At 37.4% G+C, this 24,098-nt stretch overlaps 1 protein-coding gene across 2 annotated transcripts in view; it reads right to left on the reverse strand.

Moving 5' to 3' along the window:
- CSF1R (colony stimulating factor 1 receptor) overlaps positions 1-24,098 on the reverse strand; it is a 61,349-nt gene that overhangs the window by 17,863 nt on the left and 19,388 nt on the right. For both annotated transcript variants that reach the window (XM_087887495.1, XM_087887494.1), the window contains exons 5-17: positions 23,273-23,438; positions 21,355-21,535; positions 19,995-20,110; positions 16,623-16,874; positions 14,845-15,120; positions 14,127-14,269; positions 12,212-12,377; positions 10,490-10,676; positions 9,475-9,590; positions 8,933-9,044; positions 7,424-7,617; positions 6,218-6,318; positions 4,356-4,482 (exon numbers count right to left, since the gene is read on the reverse strand). In XM_087887495.1, the coding sequence (XP_087743621.1) occupies positions 4,356-4,482; positions 6,218-6,318; positions 7,424-7,617; positions 8,933-9,044; positions 9,475-9,590; positions 10,490-10,676; positions 12,212-12,377; positions 14,127-14,269; positions 14,845-15,120; positions 16,623-16,874; positions 19,995-20,110; positions 21,355-21,535; positions 23,273-23,438 (2,137 nt within the window). The remainder of the gene's footprint in view (positions 1-4,355; positions 4,483-6,217; positions 6,319-7,423; positions 7,618-8,932; positions 9,045-9,474; positions 9,591-10,489; positions 10,677-12,211; positions 12,378-14,126; positions 14,270-14,844; positions 15,121-16,622; positions 16,875-19,994; positions 20,111-21,354; positions 21,536-23,272; positions 23,439-24,098) is intronic.

Raw genomic sequence — 24,098 nt, forward strand, 5'->3', positions numbered from 1 at the left:
AGAGCAGGCGAGGGCAGGTAGAGCCCTCTGCGAAGTCCCCAGAGTTTTTCTTTTACTCTTGGGGACGAAGCAGGATGAGGCTCCCTATTTCCTTCGCCACTGCTCCGGGCTTCGGGAGACCTCTGCCTCTTGCAGAGCCAGGCGACGAGATCAAACCTTTCAATGAAAACAACAGATAGCTTAATTAAAGAGGATGAGATCTGGACTTGGGACCCTAAATTGCAAGTATTTTTAATGATTTTATAAGTGTTTCTAAGTGAAGGAAAAAAAAGCTTAAAATGGTGACCGCTGAGGCTTGAGAAGTAGCCGAAAGTGAAAGTCCTTCCGTAACAAGTTACAAAGTAACGGAGCAAACAGTGCTGGCTAGAATAGAGAAAAGAAAAAATCTCTATTCTAAGTCTCTTTTTTTTTTCTTGGAGATCTGATATTGATCTTGTTGGAGAGAAGTCCTCTTTCTTCAAAAAGAGTTTGTCTGTGTGGCAGGATGGCGTTAAAATTAACAAAGCCAGACAAACAAGCAGCGGGGGGGGGGTTTCCCCCATTTACAATTATGTGAACAAGTTTCGAGTTTACAGACTCAGAAGAATGGTTTTAATTTAAAAGAATTTGTTTTGAAGGAAATGGCAAGACATGACGAGATTGTGAACCAGAATTTTGAAAAATTTAAGCAGGAAATTAAAGAATTCATACAATTAAAGTATGATAACTTACAAAGAAAGATTGTAACAGTGACTAATGCTTTTTCAGAAATAGTTATAAAGATGGATACAAATATCAAGTTATTAGAGTCTAAAATGGAGGAAGTTGATGATAAGATTTATAATTTGAACAATAAAATACAAAGAATGGAAAATGATTTGATAAATATTCAAGACAATAGCTCTGAAGTAAAGTCTAAAAAGGAAGCTGATCACGAGACTTACAATGCAGAAAATATAAAACAAGGGATTGAAAAAGAAGTTACAATGATGCAATACAGGCTCACAGAATTTGCGGTTAGAATGAGAGGGTTACAGGAAAATAATAGAGATGATTTAAGAAAAATATCTGCTCAAGTTCTGGCTGGGATTTTAAAGATTCATCCAGAGGAGGTATCTTGTAAGATCGACAAGGCCTATAGAGTAAATTCTTGGATTGCAAAGCAAAGGCAAATGCCTAGAGATGTGGTGATTTATTTTACAGATAAAGAAATAAGAAATGATATTGTGCAAAAATCTTTTAATTCCACTCTACAATTGTATGGAAGAAAGATCTGGACATATAAAGAGTTGCCGCCCAAGATATTAAAAGATAGAAAGAAATTCGGATTTTTGGTGACTGAGCTAAACAAACAAAACATCTCATTCAGGTGGGATGTCCCAGTTGACATAATATTGAGATATCAAGGAGAAAGATACCAACTAAATTCTGTTGAAAAAGCGGAAGAATTTTACTATAAGGTTCTTAAAATGGGTTCAACATCTTCATGTATAATACATGAGTGGAATAAAGAAAAGCAAAATCAACAAGAGATAGAAATTCAGGATAAGCAGAAAGAGATGGAAGTAATGGAAAAACAACAAGTTACAGAGGACTTTGTAGATGAGCAGCTTCTGGATTCTCCTTCAGAGGTTACAGCTGGATTATTTATAAATACAAGAGAGGCGGCTTTGGATTCTAATGTGATGATTCATCAAGTTACAGACCAGCATAGAAATCAATCAGTTGACATACAACTCAAAGAAAAGAAACCAGAATGGAGACTTAAGCCACAAAAGCAAAACCAACAAGATCAAGTTATAGATCAGCATGAAAACCAAATATACACAATTTATAGAAAGGAAATCAGGATGGAGATCTAACCCACAAAAAGTCAAGAAAAGAAGAAGCAGGTCTTACAAAAACAAAAACTTTTAAACTAAACAACAGTGCAATGCCAGTTATCTAAGAGATGATTGAATATATGAAAAGATAGCTGAGGCAAAGTATTGGTTTATATTATCTTGAGGAGAGTGACAGACCTCTGCAGTGCTCTACTTTTGGCATGTGAAAAGGGTCTTAAACTGAATGGATTGGAATTATCTATTTTGGATTCTTTGATAAATGTATTACGTTTATGTTGAGCTACAAGGCAAGAGAGTTATGGGATTGGGGCACGCAGAAGATCTGGTTGTTACCCTATTACGGTGGTTGGAATTAATAATTTAGATGAAAGACACTACTATAGACACTATATGGAATACAAATATAAAGTCACTCGGGTGGGTGTTTTTTATATATCAAGACATCTATTGTTGATGGGGGCAGATGGTAATTGAAGATACCGTACATACTGTTGGAATTAGGATGTGATGTTACCCTAATATGGGTGATGGAGTTAACAATCCAGCTGAAAGACACTACAGAAGATATTATATAGATTACAAACTTAAAGTCATTTGAGGATTTTATTTATATAAGGGAATACTTCTTAGTGGTGTGGGCAGAAGAATAAAGATATCAAGAACTATTATGTATGGTAGTTCTGTAGGAAAGTGGATGGAGATAGGTTAGCTTATTGATTGTTTCGTTGAAGAAAAGGGATATTATGTTTAGATATGAATATATGTAAAAGATTTGAGTTAAGAGATATATCTATGGGGTGGAGGAAATGGGCAGACTATGAGTTGAATAAATGTTAAATTAGGATTTATTATATAGTTTTATAATGGAAGGTTGCTTTGAAATGTCATATTAATATACAAAAAAGATTTGATTTAAGAGATATATGTATGGGGGAGGAGTAAAAGAGTAGTTTATGAGTAGAAATTGTTAAATTGGGGGATATAATAATATTACTATGCTAAATTAGGAGTTATTATATAATGTTATAGTAGAATGTTATTTCGAAATGTATAGTATAAGGGGGATATAATAATATTATTAGAAAGAAAGGGTCAGCATATGGGGGATGGAGCAAGGGGATGGTAAAGTATTATATAACCTGTTATGAATTTGGGTTGTATCTTGAAGAAGCCACAGGGGGAGGGGAGGGCGAGGGGGGGGTTAGGGAGGAGGGGGGGAAAGGGGGGAAAATTTGTATTTGAAAAACTTTTTCAATAAAAAAAAAGTAAAAAAAAATAAAAATTAAAAAAAATTAAAAAAAATAGTGTATTATTTTAGTTTCTGAGTTTCCAATTTAATTCCAGTTTTTTGGTTTTTTTTTTTTTGGCATACATTCTTTGCCAGAGACTCTAATGCCAATCAAAATAAGAAAGGAGAAAGGAGGCAGATTTTTCCTGTCTCCTTAGATAAGTACATTTCTGTCATAAATATTCATGATCTTGGCTTCTTAAGTTTTTTTAAAAATGCGCCGTATCCATGTAAAAGTAGTTGGAGCCACAATTCATTTTCTGCAGACTTGTAAGCATGAAAAATCATTTCAAATGATTTCAAAATTTATTATAGCCTGAGGTCAGATACAATTTCAAATGAACAAAAATAAAAGCAGATTTGTCCATGTATATAGAAAAAAAAAATTCACATCTCCAAGAATCAGAATGTTTCCTTCGGCACTTTCAAGAATGATTGAAAAAAAAAGTTCTTTATTTTGTTGTAATTTAGGATGCAAATTGAAGTAATCCGACTATTGCAAATGCACTCTACATGGAGCTACCCTTGAAAAGTATTGGAAAGCCATAACTGTTGGAGAAGGCAGTGGCGTGGCCAATTCTCGGGGTGCCTAAATTGGCCCATGTTACACTGCTGTACCACAAGCTACAATGGCTACTGGTTTGCTTCCAGGTATTGGAATTCAAGGTATTGGTTATCAGGCTATCTGAAGAACCTTCTCACCCCACTGGCATTGGCCCGTTCCACTCATGCCGAAGGGGCATGCTGCAGATAATAATAAATTTATAATTTTATAATAAATTTATAATAAATAAAAATAAATTTGGAAATACAATAGGATTTTAATTCTCTCTCTGTGTGGGTGAGAATATATGCTTGAAAACATGATCTTGAAAACATTTTTTACCAGAGTTTGTTAATAGTGAATAAGTCAATATGGCCAAGGTGAGATTTTCAAAAGGCAATTCTGTTTTTCCATTATGCCTCGCTTTGGTTATTCAATCTCAATTTTAAAACAACAACAACAACAACATTCCAATGGTATATATATTCCACAGCTTATTTACTCTTGGATTCAAGAGTTAATTTTTATTTGGCCTCATTTTTCTGCTTCTATAAAACCTCAACATTTTCAACAAGAATAATGCTACAATCCTATTCCATAGTTAGATATTTTCATACTGTTGTATAATTTCAGTATCTACTCTGCTTGTAGGGCCAAATGAGCTTTTGGTTAGAGATAAACATTTAGAGGTGCTCCTCACCAAATTGCAGGTTGTTTCTAGGAAATTCCCATTTCTCATTGTAAGGAAGCTGGGTGGGGTCAATAAAGATGTAATTGTTTCCTTCACAGGCTTCAATAATTTTCCAGTGGACTTGATATTTTGGTTTCTGAGAAAAGAAATTATTTAGGAATCATATTGTGTTTCCCCAAAAATAAGACATCCTCCAGAAATAAAAGCTCCCCCAAAATAAAACCTCTCCTGAAAATAAGACCTCCCCCCCAAAATAAGACTTCCCCCGAAAATAAGACCTCCCTGAAAATATTTAAATGCATGCACAGCCAGTCTCCGCCATTTCATCTGGTTAGCATTATGGAGACAGAGCTGGAAATCAGGTAAGATGGCAAGAGGAGCCCAATCTTGCTCCACATGCCCCAAAATAATAAGACTTCCCTGAAAATTAGGCCAAACGCTTATTTTGGGGTTCAAAAAAAATAGAAGACAAGGTCTTATTTTCAGGGAAACACGGATATGTTGTTTCACAGTATTTTGGTATTATGCTTATACGGCCTGATTCTATTTTGGTAATCTAATAAAATGACAGATTGTTGCATTGAAATGTGAATAAAGAATTAACAGAGCATTTCCTTATTAAAAGAGGAGAAGCGGTAACTGAATACATAGCATAAGAATTGAGAAAGATACCCATAAAAGGAAAAAAGGGAGGAAAAGAAAAACAAGAGATAATAATTATATTGGGAAAAAAAGGACATACATGCATTTTATGAAAACTAAGTTATTATTCTGTAAATTACTTATTTATCAAACTTATTGGCCATCCATTTTACCACTGGGTAACTCTAGGTGACTTATAAAACTAGGACATATATTCACAAAATCTGTTCAACAATGTAATTGTTAATGAAGTAATATCACTTCATAGATTAAAACAAATAAAATTAAAATTGTTCCTGAGGAATTGGTCCTTATTCCCTGCTCTCCCTGCACTATAGAAAAAGAGACAACAAGAGAGAAAATTCTATCAGAAGAATTTCTCCCACATTTCATCATTTGGGTGTGGTAGCAGTGAGATTTTAAATTCCCAGAATAAATATACAGATACTCTTTGCTTAACAACCAGTTTCTTAATGACTATTTGAAGTTACGACAGTCTCCAAAAGGGTGTTATATGCACTTCCAGCAGCCTAAAATGTCATGCTGCCTCCTACAGTCACATGACCACATATTGGGCACTTGGCAACAGGCTCACATTTACCACTGGTTGCAATGTCACATGGTCACATGACTGTGATTTGTGACTTTTTTTGATGATCATGGTGACTCAGTTTACGACCGTTGGAAAAAATGGTCAGAAAATTGAGTTAGGTCATGTGTAACGTTCTTATGCCCTGAGTTATGATCAAAATTGCAGGGCCAATTGTGGTTTTTAAGCAACAAGTAAAAGAAATTAGGCTGGCTTTGGTAAAACCTGTTTTTGCCACAAACATGCTGTTCTATACATTTTACTTCTGGTGTTGTACTAATGACTGTTTATATATTGTAATCTTAATCTTAAGGAGGTTGTTTGCTTTAATTGAGTTTCACACAGAATATATTTCTCCCTTCCCTCTTTTTTGGGAGGTGGTAGAAAGAAACGTATTGAAAAATTCTATTTTTTTCCTTCCTTCAGCCTATTGGCATATGTGTGTTTTTAAAGAAACATTATTTCTCTGAATTGCAACTTCCACAATCACTCAGCTTCCTTATTCATTGGGGATGATGGAGACTGTGGTTCAAAACATATCCAAATGACACCAAGTCATGTGAGTTTCAGAGCTCCTTTGGCTTCTTGGACAAATTCTTGATTATTTTTCCTTCTATACATAAATTTTAAAAAACCGTACCTGTTTATACTTATAGACTAAGAAGATGATACACAGAAGAAGAAAACCCATTGTGCCTCCAAAGCCTGCATAAAGTAGTTTGGAATTTTCATTCTCGTTTCCTGGAAAAACAAAGTGCAGAAGGAAGAGAACAGTTGCAGGGAGTTCCAACATCCTTGAGACCAACAGGAGAAGGTTCTGTGGTCAGTTTGTCAAACTAGGGTAAATATAATCACAACATGACAATAGCATGCACCAGAGTTTTTCTCTAGCAGTCTGAAATATTGTTGAATTTGCAAAATGAACTCAATTGTTGGTTTCTGGCACAGCATGTTATGCCAACTGAGACTATTGTGGTTAATTGAACAAACCATCATTTGGCATGTATGAATCAAACTACTCTTTTAAATTTATTATATCTGTCTTTGTGCTTTATACCTTTATGAATGGTATTGAGTTAATTCATGCTGAAAATTTATCCAGGTATTTTGGACAATAATTCACAAATTGATGGGGTGATGAGATGTGTATTCCTTTTTTATAGTATTTTTTTTAGTTTATCAAAATATAAAATACAGAAAAATACAGAAAAATGAAAATATGGTGAAAATAAGGGAGGAAAAGAGAAGAGAGAAAAGTGTAGGACAAGGGAAAAAAAGAAAAAGAAAAGCATTGGCTTTCTATTCCTTTTGGTGCAATACAATAAGGTAGTAGAGATGTATCTTCCAAAACAGCTGGGGAAGGTGGAATTAAATATTCATCCACCATGTCGCTCTTTCCCCCAATTTTTGAAAATACTAGTCCTTTATAAAAAGATGAAAAATTAGCCCAGAGAGCAGAAATTAAAGATGGAAAATGTGCATTTATTGCTAAAAACCTCCAATAGTTTTTTTTAAAAATGTATCATAAGTTACCAAAAAACAAGAAATAAAAGGAACCAAAATGTGTAAGTTTCAGGTGGAAATCCATTCCTTTTTGGATTTTCTTTCTTTCTTTTATTTTTTTGTACATTTGAATTTTTGAATAAATCTACTCTTGTTTAGTTTTCTCAAACCCTCCAACCCCCCAAATTATAGCAGCAAATGTTTGCTTTAAGTGAATGGAAAAATGATATTTTTTTTAAAAAAAAATATGGTGGTGAAATCACACAGAGTATATTGAAAAATTACTGAAATAACTCAGGAAAACTTTTTTTAAAAATCAAATGAATATTTAGATTGATCTTACCAATAATCTTATCAACAGAAAATTTAATGAAACTGGAGTCATTTCCAGCACTATTAACTGCAAAACAGCAAATGGTTTCACTGTCCTCCGTCTCCACCTTAAGGACACTCTTCAATGACACTCTGACAAAGGGAATTTTACTCATGATCTCTAGATGGGAGTCATTCAAAATCAGGGCCCCATATTGACCACATCTGATAGACAAACAAAAATGTCAGAGATATTAGTATGACAGATGGATAAAAATTTTATTTGCTGGAATTTCTAAGGATTGATGTATCAGAGGTTTTTCTTGCCCTTGTCCAAATGATGAGAACAGGGGAAATAGCTAATTCATCAAAGAGATACTGTCCAATACAGTGGTCCCCAACCTTTTGGGCACCAAGGGCTGGTTCTGTGGAAAAGAAAATTTTCCATAGATCCAGCTGGGGTGGGATGGGGAGAGTGATTTTGTGCACTACTTAGATGCTGCATATGCACAAATGAAGCTTTGCTTGCGTGCTTTTACTGGTCTGCAGCCTGAGGGTTGGGGACCAGTGGTGAAATGTTAAATTTGTTACTACAGGTTCTGGGTGTGGCTTGGTGGTGGTGGGGTAATGTGACTGAGTGGGCGTGGCCAACTTTTTTTTTTAACTTTGAAAACCATTTTTTCGGCCGAACAGGTTGTAGAAAAAATGCTTTTAAAAGCCTCTGACGATCCTAGCTGAGCCGCGCGATCATCAGAGGCTTTTTTTTTTACTTTTAAAAGCATTTTTTTGGCCAAAGAGGTTGTGGAAAAAATGCTTTTAAAAATAAAAAAAAGCCTCTGATGATCGCGCGGCTCAGCTGGGCATGCGGGGGGGAGCAGGGAGTTTTGCTACCAGTTCTCCAAACCACCCAGGAGCATTTCACCCCTGTTGGGGACCCCTGGTCTAACACATGGGTTAGGCGCTACCATTCCTGATCTCACTGACATTGGCCTTTAGATCATTTGAATTAGCAGCAACCATCACAATTCCAAAACTGTGCAATGAACATAACACTCCAAAAGAAACAACCAATGGATGAGAATCATTCACAAATAAGCATGATCTGCAAATTAGCAACAGTTTCTTATGGCAATCAGCTTCATAAACCCATTTTTTCCTATGCTCTTTTGTCTTTTATTGATTGCTTCTATAATGTTAATTCAGTGTAAATTAACTACCCCAGAGATTACATAGTAGGAAGCTGCATTTCAAAAGAAACCAAAATCAAAACAAACAAATCAGCTCAGTGGATTTCCTTCATTATAGATATATAAAATATAACAATAGCAATAGCACTTAGACACACAGTATCAACCGCTTCACAGGGCTTTACAGCCCTTTCTAAGCTGTTAATAGAGTCAACGTATTGAGAACTGAGATGTATCAGTTCCATAATGAAAATGGTGATATCTGACAGCTGCAGTGCCATTACACCCCTAAATCTCAGCAGGCATCTTTTAGTAGAAATGCATTGGATTGTGCTGTGATTCTGTTAACTCACCTATCAACGTGGGAGGGGAATTTGTACCATTGAATATGTGGAGGAGGATAGCCAGTTACTTCACATTGGAGTCTACTGGAAAGGTTGGTCAACATTGTAATTTTTGGTTTAACTAAAAAGCAAATACAAAGGAATCATTAAAGTTAACAGACAGACACTGAGATCAGATACAGTTAAGTTACATTTGGTTTTAAGGGAAACTGGATTTCCCTTAGAAAGATTTTTGTGGCTTTTCAGTCTTCTAGCACTGGTTGAAAAACATCAGCCTTTCTGGAAATTCCAGATGGAAAGCATGATCAGATGAGCTAATCCTATGCTATTTGTAAGGCTACTGTATGTTAACAGAATCTCACCCCCCCCCCCCACATCTCCTTTACAGCCCAAGAAACTAGGGAGGGTCCCTTCTGAGATGCTTGCCCTAGCCACATTCCTGCTGCTTCTCTTTTATCTCACCATTAATCTATCCATTCCCTTGGCTGCATCTCTGTCTTCCAAGATCATTCCCACATGCTATTACAAAAAATGAGTAGCACAGAACGTACTTTTCACAGAGACGTGAAAATGAATAGATGCATTGGCTTCCCCGTTGTCTGCAAAAAATATATATTCACCACTGTCTTTTTCCTCCATCCAATTCAACCTGAGTGTATTGTTATGTCTGCCAAAAGAGAGAACAAATATGCATGCAAGTAATTGGTAGAGTCAAAACTGGGTGAAGAAATAAGTATTTGGCAAGCTATGAATAGCATGTGTAGTTCAAAACCAACACTTTCAGTTAGACAAGAAAAACAAATGGCAAACAATTCAGGGATTGCAAAACTAGTTATGTGCTCCCAATGTTGAAGCTGAAACTATGCAGGCCACTGCATTTTCAACCAGCTGTAGTTTCTAAATACTCTTTAAGGGCAGTCTCCTATTACTATGACTTTCACTAATTCAACTAGACAGCATGAGTAGCTAAGTCTTCCTGCCTCAGGTAAGATAAGCACACTTGATGCACCAACCTGACTTGGGCATAACTCCCTCTAGGGATAGTTTTCATTTGCTTATTCAACAAGAGCCTTGAATTAAGAATTTGCAAACCTTCTTCTTGCTGGGTAGTGTTTGACCATCAAGGAATACCTCTGGTGGTAACAGAGGATGCTGACAAGTGAAGACTGAGCTTCAGTTTATTGTCTCCCATCCAGACCCTGACAGCTTCCTAGCACCAGGAAAGGAAATTGATTGCATCTCCTCATGGTTGGGGCTAGTGATGTACAATTGGGTATTATCACATATGCACGATATCACAAACTGAAGTATAGAATTACTTCTCCCAGGGCTTAACATAGATGTGAAAAAGCAGAGAAGATAAGACTGATGCTTGAAGCATCATGCCTAAGCAGGGGTATTTCTCAGAGAAAGACTCAATAAAACACATAGTGGATTTGCTGCATAATATGGGGCAACCTTACTGGACAGTCTTCCTCTCCCTAAAGGCTAAATTAGGACTGACAACAGAACTATAATTGGAAGAGAAAAAAACTGAAGGAAGGGAAGACACTGCATAGTCCTTACCTGTGATTGCCAAAGCTCATATCACCAGACACTGTGGACTTTCCTGATGGAAAGTCCTGATGATGTATCCATCTATATGTTGAAGGTCTAGGATAAGCATCAATGAACACCTGAAGATTCAGGTTTTGATGCATGTTGGTCTCCTGAATTCTGTTCTGTAATGTGGACAAGTGCAGATACCCTTTCTCTGGAAAGCAAAGTACAAAGTTAATGTCTAGGAAAGTGAAGAGAAAAAAACTTTTACTTTGAGGAAAATAGCTAGGCTCTTAGCAGAGTTCTCCATTGTGGAAGCTATAATGATGATAATCACTGAGGAATCCAGCAGTATTCCAAAGCAAAAATAAAGTACGGTACTTAACGCTGATATTCCCTTTCTTCAATTCAGTTCCTGAGAAACGACGAAGTGCCTGTTTGGACTGTGGAAAGGAAGAATGACTAGAATGTATTTGGTTTGGGCTTACAGGGAATCACAGAAGTAATTTTTAGGAACGGACATATATTATACAAGGGAGTTCAAGAATTCATGGTTTATTGAAACTCAGTCCAATGAGGTTCAATATTTGTAAGGGGCATGTATATCTTGGAGGGTACACCAAACACCAATTAATTCTTGCAACATTCACAACCATGGAACAACCATGATGCTACATGATGAACTATTGCATGCCCATGATTCAATATTTGCCACAGCAAATAGTGACTTTTGTGTGCAGAATTTAAAAATCCCACAAACAGGACTTCATTCAATTCCATATCTCCATTCTGGTGGCCTTGAAATACATTGGATAATTACTCCCAAAATTCCATGTGAATTATGGAATACAACTGGAAGGTACCCTGTTAGAGAAAGAGTTCTTATCTGATCTTTAACCCCAAAGATGGGGATACTAGATGGCTTAAAAAATCCAGTAGAAAGATAGTTTCTATCGATGGGCTTACAAAAGAAACAAACATGAACTGAGGAAAGGGCTGGGACAAAATATAAACTTCATATTTCTGGGGTAGTTCAGCTCTTCTTTAGGATGGGAGCTTCTAAACTTTTGATTTCTGTTACGTATATCCGGAAAGCAGAAACATTGGTCATAAATGTGTTGGACTTAAGCACTGATATGGATTTTATGGACAAGATTTGATTGGAGCAAGATAGCTGAATTACCCCAGAAACCTTGCCTTTCCAAATGGTGGAGAGATATGAATAGATATATGGGATGTGTGAAAAGGAGGTATCTTGCCTTCTACGTCCCTGATTCTGAAAGAATTAGACATTTTATTCTTATCTTGATGAATTTTTTAAAAAAGAGTAGAAAGCAATGCTACATTTCATTTGAAAACTTTGTAGTAGTTGTTATACTAATTAATGAGAAGTAACTCTGAGTTTTGGTGTTTTATAGTTGTGTGTATACACACACAAAACTAACACACTCCGAATTCTGGAAAATATTAAGAGTTTCTGTCTTTATCATGCATTTTTCTTACTAAGAGACTAGAATTCTAAACGATAGACAAGCTTTGGTAATTCTTCACATGTGCTATGTTTATTCGTTTCTGATTGATTTAACTAACATTCCATATTTCTATCCATAAAAGCCTTCTGGTCATCTAACACAATATAAAATCCCACAGAAAGAAGACAACATTATTTATAAACTGGTGGGATGTTTTGGATACACAGAATCTATTTTTATTGATGCGTAAGGAGGTTTTCCCTGTGTTCTTACCTACCTAGCACCTGGAGAGTAACCGAAACATTTACATGTAATTGTGCAGCTTCCCCAAGGCAAGTATATATTCCACTGTCTTGTAACTGCACTGCTGGAATGAATAGGCTGTAATCAGTGGCGTATGACTGAGATAATCCGGTATCTAAATCCATTATATTCCAGCTGGCCTGTGGTAAGAAAAGACAGATATAGGGCTGATTGGGAAATATGAGCTCTAATGCTCATTGCCATTATCTCCAATTAAAACTTTACCAGACTTTAGAGCAGTGATTCTCAATCTTCCTAATGCCGCGACCCTTTAATACAGTTCCTCATGTTGTGGTGACCCCCAACCATAAAATTATTCCTAAAACCATTGAAAATATGTGTTTTCCGATGGTCTTAGGCGACCCCTGTGAAAGGGTCTTTCGACCCTCAAAGGGGTCGCGACCCACAGGTTGAGAACCACTGCTTTAGAGCTTTTCCCACCGGTCCTCCACTTATATTTTGTTAATATCAGATGTTCATGCTATTTCATGATCATATATATTTAAGATTATGCTACCCTGTTTTCCCGAAAATAAGACATCCCCTGATAATAAGCCCAACCGGGCTTTTGAGTGCATGCGCTAAAATAAGCCTCCCCCTGAAAATAAGCCCTCCCCAAAAATATTTAAATGCAGAGCTGGAAATCAGGTAAGATGGCAAGAGGAACCCCATCTTGCTCCATGCACCCCAAAATAATAAGACCTCCAGGAAAATAAGGCCAAGTGCTTATTTCAGGGTTAAAAAAATATAAGACAGGGTCTTATTTTCGGAGAAAACATGGTAGTTCCTAAATATTAAGCCATGAGGACAATGGGTTCACACCAGTATTATTTAAATATAAAAGTATAAGGTAAAAATAAAGATTCACCCGCACATGCGTGCTAGTCATTTCCAGCTTTAGGGGGCAGTGTTCATCTCTGTTTCTAAGCCGAAGAGCCAGCATTGTCCAAAGACATCTCCATGGTCATGTGGCTGGGATGACTAAACAGCGAAGGCGCACAGAGTGCTGTTACCTTCCCACCAAAGTGGTCCCTATTTTTCTACTTGCATTTTTTATCTGCTTTCAAACTGCTAGGTTGGCAGAAGCTGGGACAAGTAACGGGAGCTCACTCCGTTATGCGGGGTTAGGGATTCGAACCGCTGAACTGCTGACCTGATCAACAAGCTCAGTGTCTTAGCCACTGAGCCACCATGTCCCCATATAAAAGTATACTTAAGTATAAAAACTCTTTTAAAAGCAATTAATGTAGGTGAAAAGAAAGAAATAAGATTCAGCAGTACATCTAATTGATAAATTAATATCCTTTGTTTGCTTCTGTCTCTTACTCTTATTGATTAGAAATGACTGAGGTTTATGTTTGCAAGGCATCTTGAAGATTCAAGAGAATCTTGTAATGAAGTAGTTAAAAAACAAGCTGGATTAAACGATCAGAATGCAAAAGCAAATCAACCTTGAGAACTGGAAGGTTAATGTGCAACATGCAGTTGAAGCAGCTTTCTTCAATTTGAATCACTGAGGACTACAACTCCCGACATCCCAGCCAGTCAATAGCCTCACGATGCCTGCACCTAGCCATGATGATGCCAAAATGATGACACAGGTGTCATTTTGCAAGCGCCGTCATTTTTTAGTTGTGTGTCTCTATGTTGCACCCAACTATCTAAGGAGCAGAGTTTTCATTGTGACATTGCAGCAAATATTAAATCATTGGATGATCATTGAATGTCTTGCTGGTTAGGGATGGTAGACATTGTTGTTCAATAGCTCCGGAAGACTCGTCTGAGTCCTTGCATGAACTGGCTTATACAAGCCACAAGTAACTCTGAGCTCATTCAAGACAAACAACGCAAGCTAAGGCTCACATCCAAAACCCTTAGAAATGACTTACATTTGCAGTAAGGGGATAGATCCATTTGCCATTATATTCATGAGAGTGATATTGTACTCTGCAGGAAATGTTGAATGGTTCTCCTTGTAACCGCAGATGGTTTGCTAGTCCTCCAATAGTAACTGTCAAAGGCTGATCGTTGTCTAAGAAAAGTCAGAAAAGTCTATTAAGAGTCTGTCAGAAAAGACTGAACAAGAAGGCTTGTCAGTCAAACAAACCGAACATCTTCATCTTTTTTTATATTATCCATTTGCTATTTCTGCTTAATGGCTGAGTATTTTTTTAAAGCTCCTGATCCTTTCAGTATCTTTTATGTTGTCCCTTTCCTATTTTCTGCTTGATGATGATTTATTATCCAAACCTTTCAGTATCTTTTTCAGCAATATTGACACAATGGATTGAAAAGTTATCATGGAGAGGATTTCCCATTTTACTTTACATTATTTCAAACCAGTTTGGCAGTGACAGTAAAGAACAACTGGTGTACTGAATGAAGCAGCTCTTCATTCTCCTGCCAGTATGGACAATTGTTCTTTGTTGATTAATATTGATCCAGCACTGCACAGCAAAATGAATATAGAGAATTTGGAATCAATCTCTCCACGTTGAAAAAATGAACATGCACTGAAGCATTTTTTCTAAGTACTGCCACAACAACTATCCCCAAAGGCTTGGAAATACATGTTCAAGTCATGACAAAAGAGCAGTTCCAACCTACCATAGACTGAAAGGATAATTCTGTGTGAAATCACCCACTTTCCTTGAACCTGGGCTTTACACTCATAGAACCCTTTATCACTCAGCTCTACTTTGTGAATCCACATTCCTTCCTTAGGACTGAACGAGACTCTTGAGTGAACTGGAGAAGAATCTTTAAGGAGGATCATGTTGCCTGTGAATCCTGGGTCAGCAATCAGGCATGGAATCAAGGCATCCCTGCCCCTTTCCACAGAAGGATATACATCACTAAGGCCACACCATATCAAGTCAGGATCTGTAGAAGAAATATGCTATGAAAAATAGCTGGAATTAATCTGAATTTTTTGCCTTAACCCAGCATAGACTCTAGAACAATGTACAGATATTAATTATAATAAAGGTAATAACAGGATCCAATTTGGGTCAGTCACCAGGACCAAAGGTTTAGTTTTCTGGGCTTTTGGACACGTGCTGGAGCCCATCCTCAGGGAACTGAGGGAACTGCTCTCTCACATTCTATTGACCCGGATTGGATCCTGCAATATTATCCTGCAACATTATCAGGGGACACATATATTTGCCTTCATTTGTAAAAGTAATAACATAATGCATACAGTAGCCATTCAATATCATGTAGCTTGACTCCACCAATATTTGTAAAACCAGTCTTGCCTCAGGAGGGCAAGTTGTTTCTCAGGAGAAGAGCTCCCTCTCATTGTGACTCATGGGAGGAAAGGATCTTCAGCAGGTCTCTGTCTCCCTCATAGAATGGATAGGCCCTAAGTTGTTCCCAGGCTCCAAGACTTACAGGGCTTTATATGTCATAATTAGCACCTTGCTCAGAAATGCATAGGTAACAGCTTCAAATCAGTAGAGCAATGTAGTGGTAATACATTTTACAGTACCTATAGTCTCTGTGTGGTCTTCAAGGACAAATGTCGTGGACATGGCCACCATTTGCTCATCAAGCAGGAATTGTGAATCCAGAGTCATTTATTATATACTATCAAGTTAATTATGACTCTTTAAAAAATATCACTAGATTTTTCCCTAGGATAATTTGCTTGGCAACCTCATCCTTCAGATTTTCAGGTGATGAATCTAAAAGGGCTCCCAAATTACAGATGTCTTCTCTTTGAGGCTCAATCTGGTCAAGAATTAAGGTTGATAATGTCCTTGGATTGAAGGCATCTGAATTAATAACTTGCCTCCAGAAGTCGTGAATGCTCCAACACTGAAAGTTTTTATGAAGAGATTGGATAACCATTTGTCTGAAATGGTATAGGGTTTCATGCCTAAGCAGGAGGTTGGACTAGAAGACCTCCAAGGTCCCTGTCAACTCATTCTGTTCTATTCTATTCTATTCTATTCTATTCTATTCTATTCTATTCTATTCTATTCTATTCCTTGAAAGGAGCTAATTTCCCACAGCTGAACTGGACAAGCTTGCAGCAGGGATTTCCCATGATTGCTTTGTGTCATATATGAATTATTTATTTTTGTATAGTTAAGCCTTGCTCAAAAAAAAAATACACAAAAAGGGGGTCAGTTTCTAATCCTGCTGGCCTAGGTTTTCCATCTTCCACCAAGTGTCTTTACTACCTGATGGAGCAAGACGCTAACATATCTACAGCAGGCTTCACACTCCACACTTTACAACCCCTCCATCATCAGGTAAAAACACTGTCAGCTGACAGTGGAGGTATGGGGAACACAATTCCCAGTCAGTGTTTATTTAGCATATGCAATGACTTATTTTCAGAGCATATGAGAGATAATAAGGAGAAATCTGGTTACCTGTCACAGCCACATATATAGTTCTAATCCCCTCTTCTGGTTTGTTTATATATGCACACTGGTAGCTTCCCATCTGGTTGCAACTAGCATTAGGCATGTAGAGGGTTCCATTGTCGTACACCATCAGTGTGGACCCATTCTGGATACCGATCCACTCAACAGGGAATTTCCCTGAGCAAAGTAATGTGACTGAGTCTCCTTTCTTCACTTTCAGAATGTCAAGATTAGGATGAATGGTGGGAGAAGCTGATTCTAAAATGAAGAAAAAGATTGACATTGTTTTTTGTGATCTTGCAATTCTTTGTACTGAGAAACACATTGGGGGGGGGAAGTACCAGTAAGTCAAGCTTGTTGGAAAGCTATTGATTTATTGAAACACAGATAATTTGGCTGCCTTTCTCACAATATTGATTCTGGGTAGCAAACAAAGTTTAAAAACCCAAAGTTGAAAACAACATCCCATAATGCCCTAGGTAAATGATCTAGTCCTAAAATGACATTAACAACCAGGCTTGCTTAACCTTCTGGGGACACAACCAGGCCTTCAAAGGGTTACAAAAGTCTAAAAGGATCAGGGCCATCTGAATCTCTGGGCCACAAGGCCATAGAAGGCTGTAGAGATGATTGATTATAGGAAATTTGTGTTTGTTATAACCTGGCTGCAAGTTTGAGAAAACTGATCAGTCTAATCCAATTGGTCTCTTTATGAAATGTGAACATGCCATGCCATCTACCTTCAACACAACCATCCTATATTGGCAGAATTACCACAAGTGGAAGAAATTAAACCATGATAGAGTTGAGATCAACTGGAAATGCCAGTTTTAAGATAGGCAGTGTCATGGTGGTTTGCTTCCCACTGGCACAACTGCTCCACCACCATAGAAGAGCAGGTATCCCCTGCAGATCTGTGATCAACCTGATCTCGTCAATATATCCTTTTAATTGAAAGTTGTTACATATTGGCATCTTTAGGTCAGCAATGACTTTTCCTCTAGCAAGCAGTTCCACACATTGTCCAGTTTCAACTTTCTCTTTGTTGCCTGATTTTATTTCTCACCAGTTGTTTGGGAACATATGTCCTTAAGTCTACAGTTCCTGTATGTTTTCTTTTGGTCAGGCTGTGGGGCTCCTTTTGCTAGATCTCTGTGAATATCTTAACTGTGGTTCTGGCTCAGCTGTTGTTTGTTGCAAATCCACTTCTGCACCCTACATCAACTTACTATCCCTTGTAAGTTCTCTGATGGCAGTGCTGGTTTGAAACTAAAGACGGAATCGCAAAGTAATATTGTCTATTTATGGTTGCTAGTCTTCAGGTAACCTTAATGTTTTATCAAAGAAAGCCAATGGACTCCAGTGGATGGAGACACAATCTCATGCCTTTTTGTGACAGTTTCATATCCAGCCACGATACGCTATTCAGTTCTACAGTTCAGTTTCTTTCTTCCTTTTCTTAGTTCCATAACAAAAAAAACCACTCTATGTCCTTTTTTGCTGTGCATAACTAACACTTAGTAAATTGGAGTCCATACCCAGATAATTCAGTGGGTCCTTGACCTGCAAAGCAATTGTCACTTCATCATTCAGTGGGCATTTTATTACAGTTGAAATCCACATATCTTAAACTTGTCAAATTCTAGTGTTCAGTAAAAAGATAATGGAAAAGTGGCATCATGAGTGTAGAGCATTAAGAAGAAAACAAAAGATCAGATTTCAAAATCACAATGATTTTATGAAAATCTACTTGTGTAGGTACATTTGACATGCTGTACATGTTCTGTCAGAAGTGATTTCACAGCTTAAAAAGGGGCAGAAAATATGCAAACAAAATTATCTGTGGATTGGAAGAACTTCCCTGTGAGGAAAAGTTTCAGAGTTTTATTTTAAAAAAAAGTAGGCAAGAGGAGATCATACTGAAATGGGCAACATTAACGATGCTGCAAAGAAAATAGATAGGAGAATCTTTCTCCTAATACTCTAATATTAGAATATTATATCAGACATGTTTTATAGGGCCCTCCTTGTATTCACATCTGACATCAAAAAGGTTGAGATCTGTGCAGCTACAACTATTTTACAGAAATGCCATCCGATATAGCTAATGAATGCAGTGCAGATTTCTTCCTTTGGATCCTAATATCTGCAGAAAAATTCAGTTGAAAGGAGGCATTTCTTCCTCCAGGCAATCCAAGAGAAATGGTACTGCCTCCCACCTTGGAAGGGACATTAATCACAAATAAACAAAGGATAAAACTATCAATGGCTGGGAACATGAATAGAAACTGCTTTGTTGTCCTAGGGACCTGTTTGTGGTTTCATTTAGGCATTTGACTGGTCAGTGTGGGAACAAAGTGATGAACCAGTTGGGCCTTTCAGGATCAGAGTCAACAGGACTGCTCTTCAGTTCTTAAGGATCAAACTGAGGAACACTTCCTTACAGGCACAGGGATGGGATCATAGAATCTGGGGTGAACTAAATTCATTATATCTCTATGTGGGGTTTTATTATTAGATAAGCAACAAAGATCTTGTTCTTAAAAATGGTAAAAGAGATAGGGAGGGATGGAACAGTGTGGACAGGGGGTGAGGTGGGATCTGTTATTGGTCCACCAACCACCTCCAGCATGATACTCCTCCATTGGGACCACAAGCCGACTAGAGTCAGGTCTTCAGGCCCTTATGGAAGGTTAGGAGGGTGGGAGCAGATCTCACTTGCAGTAAATCAAAGAGGTTAACAGCATATTCTCTTTTCAGCTTATCTCTTTCTCTATACAGGGGCATAAAGTCAAATTATTTTTCCATCTGAGTGAATTGATTCAATCGTGACTAGGAAAGGTTACTACTGATAAGAATTCAGGATTACTTCTAGGACGATATCAACAGTCATAAGATACAGGGTTTTGGAAAATGTACAGCTGGTGTTTGCTTTGCCACAAAAAAAAAAAAAGAAGATAATTTCCGCTTGCTTACCTACCCTGAGATCAGATATAGTTAAGGGCAGCCATGGATATGTTTGGTTTTAAGGGCAACTGGATTTCCCTTAAAAAGACTTTAATGTGGCTTTTGAGTTTCCTAACACTCTGAGTTGGAAAACGTCAGCCTTTTCAGAAATACAGGAAGCATCGCCAGATGAACCAATGCTACACTACTTGTAAGGCTATTGTACATTAACAGAATTTCACATTCCCCCTATCTCCTTTACAGCCCAAGAAACTAGGGAGGGTCCCTTCTGACTTGCTTGCCCTATCCACATTCCTGCTGGGTTTCCCCCCCCCCCTGGATAGACTTATCTATCCATCTCCTTGCCTGCATCTCTGTCTCCCAAGATCATTCCCACATGCTGTTACAAAAGATGAGCAGCATAGAACATACTTTTCAGAAAGACATGAAAATGAATAGATGCACTGGCTTCCCCGTTGTCTGCAAAAAATGTATATGTGCCACTGTCTTTTATCTCCAGCCAATTCAGACTCAGTGTATTGTTGTCTCTGCCAAAAGAGAGAACAAATATGCATGTAAAAATGTTAATAAGCAATTGTAATACAGGATCTCCATAGCGGCAGATGATTATTTTGTGAGTTTTATCTTGAGCAATGTTAGCTTTCCAAAATACATTGAACAGAAATGTGAAAGAAAGCATCATTCAAATAATAAGATAAGATGATTATCAAATAACCTTCCAATGTATCACTAATACAGGGCACACTGTATTGAAACTTGCAGAGCTTCTTCCTGGTAGAATTAATTGGTAGAGTCAAAACTGGGTGGAGAAGTAAGTCCTGGCAGTATCTGGCAAACCATGGATAGCATTTGTAGTTCAAAACCAATACTTTTGATTAGACAGCGAAACCAAATGACAAACAATGCAGGGACTGCAAAACTGATATTATGTGCTCCCAATGTTGAAGCTGAAACTATACAGGCCACTGCATTTTGAAACCAACTGTAGTTTTTAAATACTCTTTAAAAGCAGTCTCCTATAAAGTGGATTGCACTAGTCTAAATAGATGAGAATGACAGCATCAGTAGCTAAGTCCTCCTGCCCCAGGTAAGATAAGCACACTTGATGCATCAACCAGAGTTAGGCATAGGTTCCTGTAGGGATAGTTTCCATTTGCTTATTCAACAAGAGCCTGAGTTAAGAAGGACCCCCAATTTGCAAACCTGCTTCTTGCTGGGTAGTGTTTGACCATCAAGGAATACCCCTGGTGGTAGCAGGAGACGCTGACATGTGAGGACTGAGCTTCAGTTTATTGTCTCCCATCCAGACCCTGACAACTTTCCAGCACCAGGAAAGGAAATTGATTGCATCTCCTCATGGCTGGGGCTAGTGATGCACAATTGAATTGTGTGTGATACCCCAAATAGAACCATTAAGCTCCCAGGGCTTAACATAGATGCATAAAAGCAAAGAAGACAAAACTGACCCTTGAATAATCAACTAAGCAGGGGTAATTTCATGTATTACTGTTATCTGCTTATTCCAGTTCATGCATTATAGATCCAACTTTAAACAGAAAGTCACATCAACTTTGAAGATAGACAGAATCAATGAGTTTTAGATGCCTGAAATTTTTCATTAAGTCCTGCATCAGTATGGGGAAGTCCAGGTTCCCCTCGGGACAGTCTCATCGGACAGTCTACCTCTCCCTGAAAGTTAGGACTGGAAACAAACCTGTAATTTGAGGAGAAAAAAACTCTGAAGGAAAGGAAGACACCGCATTGACTTTACCTTTGATGATCAAAAATCATGTGGCCGGTGAGTATGGACCTTCCTGATGTGTTCACATGTATCCATCTATACGTTGAAGGTCTAGGGTAAGCATCAATGAACACCTGAAGATTCAGGCTTTGATGCAAATTTATCTCCTGAATTCTGTTCTGTAATCTGGACAAGCGCAGATACCCTTTCTCTGGAAAACAAAGTACAAAGTTAATCCATAAGGAAGTAAAGGGAATTTTTTTTCCTTGAGGAAAATAGTTAGGCTCTTCGTAGAGTTCCCCATTGTGGAAGCTATAATGATGATAATGACTGAGGAGTCCTGCAGCAAAACAGCACCTTAGACTGTCTACTGTTGACATCACCCCATTCCTAAGAGGTCTGTAAGGGGCGTGCATAAGAGCACCAGGGTGCCTACTGTCCCTGTCCTAATGTTCCCTTTAATTGTATTCATTTTATGTATTCAATTCATGCTTATACATACATATTATATATATATATATATATATATATATATATATATATATATATATATATATATTTGTTTTCTCAGGTTTTCGCGGGTGTTTGTATGTAGGTCTTTGGTTATTCGGGTCTTCTCCCACGTAAAATTGGAAGTGTCTTGGCGACGTTTCGACGAAGTCTCAAATCTTTGCTCCTGGAAGCACGAAGCCGGGAACACCAGCCTGAAGATGACGAATGAGACTTCGTCGAAACGTCGCCAAGACACTTCCAATTTTACGTGGGAGAAGACCCGAATAACCAAAGACCTACATATATATATATATATATATATATATATATATATATATATATATATATATATTTGTTTTCTGAGGTTTTCGTGGATGTTTGTATGTAGGTCAGCAAATAGTGACTTTTGTGTGCAGAATTTAAAAATCCCACAAACAGGACTTCATTCAAAACCATATCTCCATCCTGGTGGCCTTGAAATACATTGGACAATTACTCCCAAAGTTCCACGTGAATTATGGGTCAATACAACTGGAAGGTACCCTGTTAGAGAAAGAGTTTTTATCTGATCTTTAACCCCAAAGATGGGGGTACTAGATGGCTTACAAAATCCAGTAGAAAGACAGTTTCTATCAATGGGCTTACAAAAGAAACAAACATGAACTGAAAAAAGGGCTGGGACAGAATATAAATATAAACTTCGTATTTCTGGGGTAATTCAGTTCTACTTTAGGAGCTTCTAAGCATTTGATTTCCCTTAGGTATATGCGGAAAGCAAGGAAAGTTGGTTGTAAATATGTTGTACTTAAGCCCAATATGGATTTGATGGACAAGATTCAACAGGAGCAAGATAGCTGAATTACTAGAAATCTTGTCATTCAAAATGGTGGAGAGATATGAATGGAAATATGGGATGCGGGAAAAGAATTGGAATGGAATTTTGCCTTCCATGTCCTTAAACATCTAATTCTGAAAGTATTAGAAATTTTATTCTTATTTTGATGAATTTTAAAAGAGAGTAGAAAGCAATGCTACATTTCTTTTGAAAACTTTGTAGTAGTTATACTAATTAATGAGAAGCAACTCTGAGTTTTGGTGTTTTATAGTTCTTGAAGCATAAAGAAACATACTTATATAACACACTTGTATTCCGGAAAATATTAAGAATTTCTGTCTTTATCATTATTACTTTACCTTTATTACTGAGAGACTAGAATACTAAATTATAGACAACCTATGGTAATTGTCCTCATGCACTGTGTTTATTCGTTTCTGATTGATTTAACTAATATTCCATATTTCTATCCATAAAAGCCTTCTAATTGGCTAACACAATGTAAAAATTCCACAGAAACTGAAAGAAGACAATATTATTTATAAACTGGTGGGGTGTTTTGGATACACAGAATATATTTTTATTGATGGGTCAGGAGGTTTTCCCTGTGTTCTTACCTACCTAGCACCTGGAGAGTAACCGAAACATTTACACGTAATTGTGCAGCTTCCCCAAGGCAAGTATATATTCCACTGTCTTGTAACTGCACTGCTGGAATGAATAGGCTGTAATCACTGGCATATGACTGAGATAATCCAGTATCTAAATCCATTGAATTCAAGCTGGCCTGTGGTAAGAAAAGACAGATATTATTGGGCTGATTGGGAAATATGAGCCCTAATGCTCATTGCCATTATCTCCAATTAAACCTTTACCACACTTTAGGGCTTTTCCTTGAATAGGGCTGAGAACCCACTGGTCCACTACTTATATTTTGTTAATACCAGTTGTTCATGTTATTTCATGATTCATATATATTTAAGATTATGCTAGTTCCTAAATTATAAGCCATGAGGACATCTGTATTATTGAAATATAAAAGTCTACTTAAGTAGAAAAACTCTTTTACAAGCAATTAAAGTAGGTGAAAAGAAAGAAATAAGATTCAGCAGTACATCTAATTGATAAATTAATATCCTTTGTTTGCTTCTGTCTCTTACTCTTATTGATTAGAAATGACTGAGGTTTATGTTTGCAAGGCATCTTGAAGATTCAAGAGAATCTTGTAATGAAGTAGTTAAAAAACAAGCTGGATTAAACGATCAGAATGCAAAAGCAAATCAACCTTGAGAACTGGAAGGTTAATGTGCAACATGCAGTTGAAGCAGCTTTCTTCAATTTGAATCACTGAGGACTACAACTCCCGACATCCCAGCCAGTCAATAGCCTCACGGTGCCTGCACCTAGCCATGATGATGCCAAAATGATGACACATGTGTCATTTTGC

Source organism: Pantherophis guttatus, chromosome 2, assembly GCF_059756535.1.
Source record: "Pantherophis guttatus breed Tessera chromosome 2, ASM5975653v1, whole genome shotgun sequence".
NCBI classification, from domain to species: Eukaryota; Metazoa; Chordata; class Lepidosauria; order Squamata; family Colubridae; genus Pantherophis; species Pantherophis guttatus.